Here is a 12,134-nt window from a genome sequence, read left to right on the forward strand (position 1 = left end):
AAAGTGCGTATATCGGCGCGAAGCTCGATACCATAACGTCTAGTGAAGTGGCGAGAAGCCCTTCTATAGGCGATGTGAGCCCCTCTGACGAAGCCCTGCCGCTGAGCTTATGGAGACGTACCGTTTGTGATATGAAACGTTAGTAACTTCAACTGCTGATATTTGCCCTTGGAGACGGTGATCCGCGATGCCTTACTGAAGCACCTCCGTTATTACTGAGACATAGTGTGGGGCTGATGTTCTTCATTCCCCAAGTTGTCTGGCTACACTGATCCACATCACAAGGATTTGCACCACACGTGAAACTTACAGATGCTGGCTTCACTGTCAATACACATAGCTGCTTTTATTAAGGGCGGAGCACTTTAAGAACCCGGCCTGTCGTATGCTGTCATCGTATGCTGTCGTAGCTTGGCTTAGCGCAGGCAAAACCACGAATAGCATAGCCAACTGAAGCATATTGAGCGCGCGGTCGCGCCAAGTAGAAGTCTTCTTCCTCTTGTTCTTCGAGCGCCTTGATGATAAGTACGGAGCACTTTAGGGGCCCGGGCTGTCGTACGCTGTCGTAGCTTGGCGTAACGCAGGCAAAACCACGTATAAAAATAGAAAAATGGTAAGCAAGCGAGTTATAGAAAGAGAGAGAAAGAAAGGGAAAAAATAAGAAGAAAAGTAGAAAGAGCAAAAAAAAAGAAATAGATAAAGAGAGAGGAAGAAGTAAATAGAAATAAAGAGAGAAAGAAAGACAGAAAAAAACGGAAACAGAGAAAAAGAAAGAAAGAGAGGAGGAAAGAAAGAGGAACAAAGAAGGCTGCCCAGCTCCGCACTTCCTTCAGGCTTGGCACCCCTAGTGCGAAGGTGCCTTAGTTTTTTTTTTAGCATGGGGCATAGGTGAAGATGTCACGCTGTCTTGCTTCAAAGTATAACGATGAAAAACATCAGAATATTTCTCACATGTTATTGAGCGAGATACTTTCTGGGATTTTACGTCTCAAAACCGCAATATGATTGTAAGGCCCGCTGTATTATGACCTGAAGCACGCCGGATCCGGAAATTTTAACCATCAGGTGATCTTTGACGTGCACTCACATCAGACAGTACACGGGCCTCTAGCATTTCGCTTTCATTGAGATACCACCGCCGCGGACGGGATCGAACCCGCGACTTTCGGGACCGTAGCCGAGCACGTTAACCACTGTATCACCGCGACGTACCAGAGAGAGAGAGAGAGAGAGAGAGAGAGATAGCACTTGCTCTGTGTTGTTAGTAAAAGGTGACCTCTGCTTTCTTCGGACATATTTATTTTTATTTTGTGTCAGAAATGTTTTCAACTGCGCGATGAAGACAGGACGAAAACAGGAACACATACACACAAGCGCAGTGTGTGTATGTGTATGTGTTTCATCCTGTCTTCATCGCGCAGTTTAAAACCTTCTTGAAACCATGAACCGACTAGCCCAACAACACGCCTTGCTTTTATTTTGTGTTGCCCGCAATCTGTTGTTTGTCATTAACAAAGCTGTTGTAGGGAATTATCCAAACCAAAATACACCCGCAAACAGAAGTGGGCATGAAGAATATTACAGTCTTTTGTCCTACTCATTAAACAAAACTCGTAGATATTAGGGAGGGCCTGCTAAGACTTGCAACGTGTGCAAGAACGAGACGCGAGGCCATCGGGCGTGAATTTGAATGTTACGTAATACAAGCAGGAATAACAAGCAAAACAAGACATAAGCTTCACTCAAACATAAACTCTTGTCTTTATATTGCCTTAGTGCAGAAATGTAAAATTCGAAACATATGAACAAATCTAAAGTAACACTTGTCACAGACAAATTTATTTGATAGCTTTGTACAGCAAGAGGCATACTTAGCGAAAAACAATGGCGGCAAACTGATGAGGGGCGAGAGGCAGTACTGTACAGACAATGGAACCGCATGACACGCACTGATGCACGCATTCCTGAAGTAGCTTGTGGCTGGTGGGTGACTTTTGATCTGGATACTTTGGATAAACTTCTTTGAAGGCAAGCTGCCCGCAGACGAAGCTCACCACCCTTTTTGTTACATGTGGGACCTATTGCTGAGGGCTCAGTAATTACTTTTCCTATACACGTTGAAGGATGGTCCTCGTCCTGGTATCCGCATAGGCTTGAATCCACCATCGTTGCCGGATCCAAATCCACCACCAATGGCATTTCTGTGGCCGCCACCGAAGCCCGCGCTACTGCTACCTCCGAAGCTTCTACCACCACCGCTTCCCCCGAAGCCCCCGCCACTGTTTCCTCCAAGGCCTCTACTAGCGCCGCTTCCTCCAAAGCCACCGCCGCTACCGGCACCACCATGTCCTCCGGAAAAGCCTCCTGCGCCGCCGCTGGTACCACCGCCGCCAGAAAAGCCTCCGCCTCCGACGGGACCTCTGGGGAAACCTCCCCCACCTCCGCTGCCCCCGTTGAAGTTTGCACTACTACCGTGACCTCCAGCGAAGCTTCCGCCACCGCTGCCACCACCGAATCCACCGCCACCGTTTCCACCAGCAAAGCCGCCAGCACCGCCAGCACCACCACTGCCACCACCGAAGCCACCACCGCCACCATTTCCGCCACCACTTCCGCCCCTGAAGCCACCGCCGCCGTTGCCACCATCGATGCCTCCACCAGTGCCTACGTCGCCCCCGTCACCTCCGTCACCTCCGTCACCTCCACCCAATCCGTCACCACCTCCCAGAGCCCCACCGATATCTAAGTCACGAGCGCCACCGAGTCCTAACAGGGCTCCGGCGTCGTTGTAGTTGACGATCTTCTTTATGGTGTGCGTCAGAGTTGCGACTGGTTGCCTCACGTATGTGGTGACGGGCCTGGTCACGTAGCGTAGCTTAATAACTGGCTGTTTGACATATGTCACGGACGCCACGGGAGTCGCCACACCACCAGCGATATTGACTGGGGCCGAAACGCTCACCGGGCCGGACACAGTCGCCGGGCCTGCTGCAGCAGCCACTGGAGTCGCCCCAGGACTCGCCACGCCCACCACGGTCGGACCGGCACCGAGGATGGCTCCTCCACCTCCCAGGGCTCCTAGGCCTCCGAGGCCACCAAGACCCAGCGTGCCAAGTCCTAGGCCGGTGACACCTAGTCCTCCAACACCCAGGCCGTGAAGACCACCGATGCCGTCGACACCACCGAGGTGGCCCAGAGCTCCAGTGCCCAGGCCGTCGCCAACGAACGTGGCTGGTCCGAGACCACCGCCTAGCAGTGTACCACCGGCAAGCGAGCCGCCGCCAAGTGCTAAGGGCACGCCGGCCGACGCACACGCCACGAGGGCCGACAGCAACACCTGGGACAGAGAAGCGCTCCATTTAGCTCTATGCTGCAAAAACGATCTTCGAGAAAAGTCCAATATGTTTGCATAGGTCATGTATGCGGAGCTTATGTTAATATTCACATGGGTAAGCACGCCGGCCGACACACACGCCACGAGGGCCGACAGCAACACCTGGGACACAGAAGCGCTACATTTAGCTCTATGGTGCAAAAACGATCTTCGAGAAAAGTCCAATATGTTTGCATAGGTCATGTATGCGGAGCTTATGTTAATATTCACATGGGTAATAAGCGATCACCTCAACTTTCGTGGCCCAGGCGTTTAATTATCCGCATGATCTAGCCAATAAGTTATTGATGGAGGGATATAGGTTTGGTGGCCCGCCGGTATTATAACGTAACATGTGCGCAAGAAGGAACCCGCCCGCAAACTTCCCGTTCTGCGAGCACATTCTCGCAACCGCTGATATATATACATATATCATAGCATATTCAGCCGACAAACAAAATATATTGAGGTAATGCGTTAATACGTTAGCACTTCAACGTGCTGTTCATGTGAGGTCGGATGAAACAGCAGGCTTTTGTGCTTCCGTTCAGCATTTGTAGAAACAACGGGGAGAAGGGTAGCACGAGAGAAAGTTCTGCACTTTAAGTGCGCCTGAAAGCAAATGCAGAAAAGGGCCAACTAATGTCAAATTGCAGACGGATGACTTGAGTGCTCATTTCTGCGTGTTTACATGATCACCACTCATACTGGACTGAGCCTAATGATAAAAGTACGGCCATAACTTAATTTTTAACTATAGTGATAGTTTCTATAGTTTCTTTGTGGTTATTCACTGAAGTTACCTATACCATAAGAGCACTTACAGCATCCGCCACGGTGGATCACTGGTTACGGTGCTCGGCGTGTTCGATCCCGGCCGCGGCGGTCTCATTTCGGTGGAGGCGAAAAGGTAGAGGCCCGTGTAGTGTGCGATGTCAATGCACGTTAAAAAACACCAGGTGGTCTAAATTTCCGGAGCCCTGCACTACGGCGTCCCTGATAATCATATCGTGGTCTTGGGACGTAAAACTTCAGATATTATTATTAAAAGAGCACTTACTGCATGTGATGTGTGATTTCTATCCGAACGCGCGATATATATTTCTGTTTCTTCGGACATATCTGCACATTTTCCTACGCAATATTAATTGATACTTCTAGACAACCAACGCATGATTTTGAAATAATTAAACACGCTTACGGGAAGGACAGCAACTGTACAATAGAACAGTAAATAATTCACAGCACTGTTATGCAATGATCACTATGCACTGCGCCACGACTTTGAACAGTTGCCGGAAGCTCATTTGTGAACACTAAAAAAAAGAAAAAAAAAGAATACAGTCCAGTCACGCCGCAATCAAAATAGCTGTCGAAGAAAAAAGAGAAACTGGAAACGAAAATAATAAATTATCGGGGTTTTTCTCGGAAGCAGTACTTACAGCGAGACGCATGATGCGGCTCAGACGAGGCAGAAGACAAGCTAGCCTCGCACAATAGCCGTCCCGCTTTGGCTCTCTTTATACCCCGCCGTGAGAGGGTCTGGGCGAGAACGACACGGTTTTCCCAGATCGCGGGCAACGGGGCGGTCGTGCTGCGAGCGCTCGCGGTGCCGCGGTAACGTATGCTACCCGACTTCTGGGCTATCACGTCGTCACCCCAAACGAACACCGCCTTTATTTTTTTCTCATCGTGTCCGTGTTTTCACTGCTGATGCGCTCACAGTCTAAACGAGTTTCCGTCGGCATGCTATCGCAACTCTTCCCCAAGGCTGGCAGACGTCGGCCTCCGGCTATAGTGTCGCTTTCTTGCATGCTCTGCTCCTATGCCTTCGCAAAACAAGGCAGGTGCCGAATGCGCGTTCGCTTTGCAATACTGTGAGTGGGCGAGAACGGGCTAGGGAGGTACGATTTGTCATATAAAATGGCCCGCACAAACACAGACAATGCGGTCGCAAAAATAACGCGACACGCCGGCAAGAACTTTCTACGCTACGGTTTGACGAAGAAATACTTTATGAATTTTTATCATTGCCTCTAGGTGTTGTCGTAATGCCGGCCTCTGTTTCCCGTATTCTGCCTTGATGCTTCGCAGATATTTAACAGGCCATGCGAGTACGCTTGCACGGCATCATTGATCAGTCTAAGAGGTCGTTGGTGCAGGCGCAATTCTTTTAAAGCAAAGGACTCCCGGGGATGATCAGGTCAAGGGAGCGTTTCGTTCAAGGCCAGCTTTGAAGCTTGTAGCTCTAAACGAACTCGTTCAACGCTGAACCGGAAGGCGACATTTGTTAACGCGCTGTGTCGGGCAAAGTATGCGCTCTGCTCTCCCTACGCTCCTACTTATATTACAAAAAAAAAAACAAAAACGAATAGACGGAACCAACCTTGTTTAACACTGGACAGTATTTTTTTACAGCTAGGCTGTTAGTCGTACGTCGGTCTGAATTTTCGTGTCGTCTTCGTGGTCGCCATCCGCCAGCACGAAAGGTGGGCCGATACTGGGGATAGTGCAATACCGGGCCGACCCGTGGTGGAGGTAAGGCATGCTTTCCGTAGTGCAATACCGGGTGTACCCGCTAATCCGTAATGACCCCTTTTCCAATAAACAGGTAAAATGCGCAGCTTATGTTGCCGATGAGGGTTGCAACGTGGGCTTGTTGGTTACTCATTTGAACAGCTTTTGGTGTAGCGCGAAAGGAAACACGGACACGAGAAGGCACAAAGAACACCACACAGCGCTACTAGCAACAACATGTTTATTTTCATTGTGAATTATCTGAGTGATCCCACGTGTTCAGCTGTCTGCCTGATTTTGATGGTATATAAGCGGTCTGTTTCTTGAAAATAAACATGTTGTTGCTAGTAGCGCTGTGTGGTGTTCTTTGTGCCTTCTCGTGTCCGTGTTTCCTTTCGCGCTACACCAAAAGCTGTTCAAAAAAAGCTTATGTTGCGTGCACGTTTGACCGTGGCCGGCAGGTGTGGCGCGTTAGGCACTCTTAATCAAGTCATGCTTAAGCACTCGTAGACCCGTACTCAGTATCGTGGTACCAAACACACGCAATGATGATGATTATTGGGGTTTTGTGGCGCAAGGGCCATGAGTGGCCAAAGAGCGCAAGGAGAAACGTGAGAAGTGCAGGGCACACGTGAGAGAGAGAGAGAGAGAGAGAGAGATAATAAAATGAGAGAAAGGCAAGGAGGTCAACCAGAATTCTAGCATCCGGTTCGCTACCCTGCACTAAGGGGCGGGGGAAAGGGAAAGAGGGATGTAGAAGATTAGATGTGTATGGGGCAGTGTGAAATATGGGAAGAGCTAAACGTGAGTGTATATGTGTACAGAAGTTGTATTTAATATCATAACACGTGTTCACACAACACGTCACTCTTCACACAACATAGCCGCAACAGCAATGAAAGCAAGGCAAACAAACATCATGCTCAGCACATCTTGATAATTTTGATTCAGGAACGTTTTCGAACGCATGCGCCAAGCCAGGCACGACGTTCAGCAGTTAGCGCCCAAAAAGCCTAGCGCTGGCAAAAAATTACAGTGGTTGAACGCGGTTAAGCCCGCTTTGTCGATGGATAGCTCGGTATTGCTTAGAGACGCTGCCAGGCGCCGTCGGCACTGTCGGCTTGAAGGCGCAGTGAATGGATGGATGGATGCTATGAGCATCCCCTTTATAACGGGGCGGTGACGTGTGCCACCACGCGCGACAAAAAGAAAAAAAATTAAGTTGGTCTAATGCCTTGTCTACTTTGATTAAATCGATCTTACTATAGGGGAAAACACATAAATTCAAAGCCCAGTTCTCTGCTCTTAACGGCAGAATGTCCTATTTTCCCCACTATTTATTTTTGTCCTTTATGTCTGCTTTTCTGCCACCAATACGCTAACCACCTCTTACTTATTTTAGAGTGTACTAGAACAGGGGAGTGCTCGGAACGAGCTTCGAAAAGCGAAACCCAAACAGGGTCAATCCGCTTGCAGCGCTGCGATCGGTAGTCTGCAATGGGTCGTCGTTTAAGAGTTGCGCGCGGCTCCGCCGAAGTGTGTGTGTGCAGGGGTAGAATACCCGCTTCCCACTCAAAAAGGCCCGGGTTCAAATCGCAGCTGTAGATGGTGGGTTTTATTCTTAGTGCCACCTTTTATAGCTGTATTTGGCTTTCCTTTGCTTCTTAAAACTAGCATCACTTGCTACGTGTTGCTTCAAAAAGTAACGCAAAATGTGAAGTAAAATAGATAAAATTTGACAGTGAGCGCAGTAATTTCAGCGCCATCGCCCGGGATTGAACAAAAACGTAAAGCATGGCCTCCGAGATTATCGAGAATACGAGACTCAAAACGAGATTTTACATTTTACGTTACTTTTTGTAGCAATACGTAGCAACAGAAGCTAGTTTTAAGAAACAAAGTAAAACCAAGACAACTATAAAACGTGGCACTAAGAATAAGAACCCACCATCTACAACTGCGATTCGAACCTGGGCCTTTTGAGTGGGAAACATGCATTCTACCCCTGCACCACTTTGGCGGAGCCGCGCGCAACTCTTATACGACGACACATTGGAGACTACCGATCGCAGCGCCGCAGGTGCACTGACCCTGTTTGGGCTTCACTTTCTGTACATTGGTGCTGCGGCCGTTCCGTGCACTCCCATGTTCTAGTACACTGTAGAGTGTGTCCAGATAAGATCGAACACGAGGTCCCGGTCAGCATTTATCTATCTATCTATCTATCTATCTATCTATCTATCTATCTATCTATCTATCTATCTATCTATCTATCTATCTATCTATCTATCTATCTATCTATCTATCTATCTATCTAGCCGCCTACGACTTTGTGCTCTCCTGGCCGTTTCGTTAATCGGATGTATACCAAAATTGGTGTGTCATAACATGGCCTTATTACGAACATAAATGACAGGTCATATCATGAAAATCATGAGACGCATGTCATGAACAGCATGATTTACATTACACGGCCTTTGGGCTCCCTGGCCGTTCCGTTAATCGGATGTGTACCAAAATTGGTGTGTCATAACATGGCCTTACCACGAACATAAATGACAGGTCATATCATGAAAATCATGACACGCATGTCATGAACAGCATGATTTACATTCCACGGCCTTTGGGCTCTTGCGGCCGTTCCGTTAATTTCATATATACCAAAATTGGTACGGCGTGACAAGAGTTCATGACGAACATAATGACAGGTCCTAACATGCAAATCATGACGCGCATGCCATGTGCAGCATGATTTACATGACATGGTCTCGGGGCGCTCGCTGCCGTTTAAATGAAGGGATACATACGAAAACTGGTATGACGAGACATTTCTGCATGACGAACATAACTGACACGTGGTAACATGAAAATCATGATTTGCATATCATGTATGACATGATTTACATGCCACGCTCATGGCGCACTCGCGTCCGTTTCGCTAGATTGATGTACACCAAAATTGGTACTGTGCGATGTGACTTTATGAAGAACATGAATAACAGGTGGTAGCATGAAAACCATGACATCCATGACATGTATGTCATGATTTACATGCCACGCTCATGGTGCATTCGCGTCCGTTTCTCTTGCGTGATATACACCAAAATTGGTGTTATGCAACACGACAGTATGACGAACGTAAGTGAGACGTGGTAGCATGATAATCATGACATGCAAGTCATGCACGACCTGATTTACATGCCACGCTCATGATGCGCTAGCGGCAGTTTCAGTAGATTGATATACACCAAAATTGGTATTGCGCGATGTGACTGTATGAAGAACATGGATGACGGTAAGATGAAAACCATGACATGCATGTCATGTATGTCATGACTTAATTGCCACGCTCATGATGCATTCGCGGCCGCTTCGCTAGCTCGATGTACACCAAAATTGGTATTGCGCGAAGCGACTGTATGACGAAGGTAAATGAGACGTGGTAACATGAAAATCATGATATGCATGACATGCACGACATGATTTACATGTCATGCTCATGACGTACTCGTGCCGTTTCGCTAGCTTGGTATACACCAAAATTGGTATTGCGCGACGCCACTGTATGAGGAACGTAAATGAAAGGTGGTAACATGATAATCATGACATGCATGAAATGTACGACATGATATACATGCCATGCTTATGGCGCACTCGTGGCCGTTTCGCTAGATTGATATGCACCAAAATTGGTACTGCGCGATGTGACTGTATGAAGAACATGAATAACAGGTGATAACATGAAAACTATGACATGCATGCCATGTATGTCATGACTAACATGCCACGCTCATGGTGCATTCGCGGCCGTTTCGATAGCTTGATATACACCAAAACTGGTATTGCGCGATGAGACTGTATGATGAACATAGTGACAGGTGGTAACATGAAAAACCATAATATTCATGTCATGTATGGCATGATTTACATGCTCTACTCATGGTGCGCTCGCGGCCATTTCGCTCCTTTGATATACACCAAAATTGGTATTGCGCGATGTGACTGTATGACGAACATAAATGAGAGGTCTTAACATGCGAATCATGTTATGCATGTCATGTACGGTATGATTTACATGCTACTGTCATGGTGCGCTTCCGGTCGTTTTGTTAACGTGACATATACCAAAATTGGTATGGCATGACACGAGTGCGTGATGAACATAAACGACAGGTCATGCATTTATATACCAGAATATGCGTTTCACTGGCATGGTGTACACTAGATTGTGCATGCATGCGTGCATAGCAAACATGCGATATATGGTGGACTAGATGCCATATGCATGAATGATTTCATTTGGCTCAAAGACAAACAAGGCGATGTATGCAGCAGCTCTTTGCTGGCTGCTTCGCATTACATCGATTCCAACAGTGCGTGGGATCTGCCGAATTTTTTATTTTTTCGGCGTCTTTTTTGGCCGACATGGTTGTGATAATCTAGACGTCTATATTGTTTCCTTTCCAATAAAAAATTCAGTCGAGCGTCAGCGCTAGTCCTGTTTGCCTGTTCTCTTTCGTCCGTCGTTCCCGTGCGCGTTGCACTTCACGCATGATGAAGATGTGCAAACTGGCTCAAGTTGCTATATTATTCGTTCTTTCGGATCCGTTTGGCTCCGTGCCACCTGCAGCCGCTTTGTCGCAAGACGAAGTTCAGCAGACGTTCAGCAGTTCCACTTCACCACCTTGACCTTTTAGGCTCACCAATTCAAATTGGAGTCGCGAAGTTCACAACCATTCATTCTTTCATACGAGACAAACGCCAAAACACAACAGTTAACATAGCCACAAGTGCGTTCGGAGCCGTAAGCGCGAAGATTAGGCAAAGCCATGTACTACTTGAGGCCCGTGTGCTCAGAGGCCCGTGTGCTCAGATTTAGGCGCACGTTAAAAAACACCAGGTGGTCGAAATTTCCGGAGACCTCCACTACGTCGTCTATAATAATCGTGGTTTTGAGACGTTAAACCCCAACGATTATTATATCCCACGGTGGCTGAACGATCGCAGCGCCAGAGTTCCTTCTAGTAAATATTGTAGGAAACTCGATGGCTGAAGGTGACTGGGACGCGATTAATGACCTTGGGAGCCATGGCGTAACAGAGCGTCCGTTCTAAAAATCAATTACAGCAAAAGCTCGTTAATTCGACCCTCGTTAGTTCGGAAAGTTGGATAATTCGGACGTGCTCCCTGGTCCCGGCCAGCATATATATTGTTTAATGGCGTCACACTCTCGTTAGTTCGGTGATATTTGGCCGCATCCGGTTAATTCAGACAACGCATCCTCTATTTTTTTTTTCAATACCAGTGCGAACGCTCGCTCATCAATGGGAGCCGTCGGTCCGCCTTAGTTCAGAGAGCTTCCGTGGTGCGACTTCACAAGGGTAGGGCTGCTTGCGTCACACATGCGTCTGGGCGCTCAACGCTGCTGCTGTGGTAGATGCGCTGTACCTCTCCTATATCATGAGTGTCAGATTTTTTCCTTCGTAATCCTTCCTTCGTGGCTCGAGGCAAAACCGCCGCACTGCGCAGCGCTCGTGGGACCTCCCATGCAGTTGTGTCGCAGTGACGCGTCCCGTTGATAGCACCCATAGCGCCACGAAAGGAGACGCGCCATCTCAAAACACCGCGTCTTTTTGTGAGCCAGCGTGACAGTATGCATAGTAATCATGAGGGATGCAAGACGCCGCTCCACGGATAAAAAACACAAGTGAACAAAAAATTAACTCCTCTGGTTTCCTTTGTGAGGCGCCACCTAAAGGGTACTCTCCCCCAAGAACGCAAAGCAGGCGCGAACGCTAGCCGACGGAGGAGAGTAGGAAAGAACCAGAGGAGAGGGTGGTGAACAGTCGGATCGGGCGTATCTGGCTGATATTGAAAGAAATAGAGGAGGCGCTGATTCAGATGATTCCGAGAGCGCGCCGGGCGCGAAGCGTCGCAAATGTGCGTCTAAAAAGAACGTCAGCAGTGTTCGTATACAACGGAAACGAAGCGGCGCTGTCTGCATCGCTATCTTCGTCAGTTAGAGACAACGGATTTGTCCACTTACGGATCCGGCACTCAGCAGCTTCGTTTTAACTTCATGCAACGCGGACGCAATGTCACTAAATTCAAACACGGCGGAACCTGTTGAAGATGAAGAGCTGGTGGCATGCTAGCATGAAGGCACGCTGCCATAAAACTCGCTTGCTACGTCGCCATGGACGAACTATCAGTTGTTGCTATTTCTCTCTGCGAAAAAACTGTC

The 12,134-nt window shown here is 48.0% G+C and overlaps 1 protein-coding gene across 1 annotated transcript; it reads right to left on the reverse strand.

The window, feature by feature from the left end:
• Nucleotides 1-1,817: 1,817 nt before the first annotated feature.
• On the reverse strand, nt 1,818-5,032 carry LOC119372092 (uncharacterized). Its single transcript, XM_037642553.2, has 2 exons — nt 4,816-5,032; nt 1,818-3,337 (listed from the first exon to the last, which is right to left on the reverse strand). Exons 1-2 carry the CDS (start codon nt 4,825-4,827, stop codon nt 2,093-2,095), a joined length of 1,257 nt encoding a protein of 418 aa, XP_037498481.1. The 5' UTR covers nt 4,828-5,032; the 3' UTR covers nt 1,818-2,092.
• Between the last annotated feature and the right edge of the window lie 7,102 nt (nt 5,033-12,134).

Source organism: Rhipicephalus sanguineus, chromosome 1 (assembly GCF_013339695.2).
Source record: "Rhipicephalus sanguineus isolate Rsan-2018 chromosome 1, BIME_Rsan_1.4, whole genome shotgun sequence".
Lineage (NCBI taxonomy): Eukaryota > Metazoa > Arthropoda > Arachnida > Ixodida > Ixodidae > Rhipicephalus > Rhipicephalus sanguineus.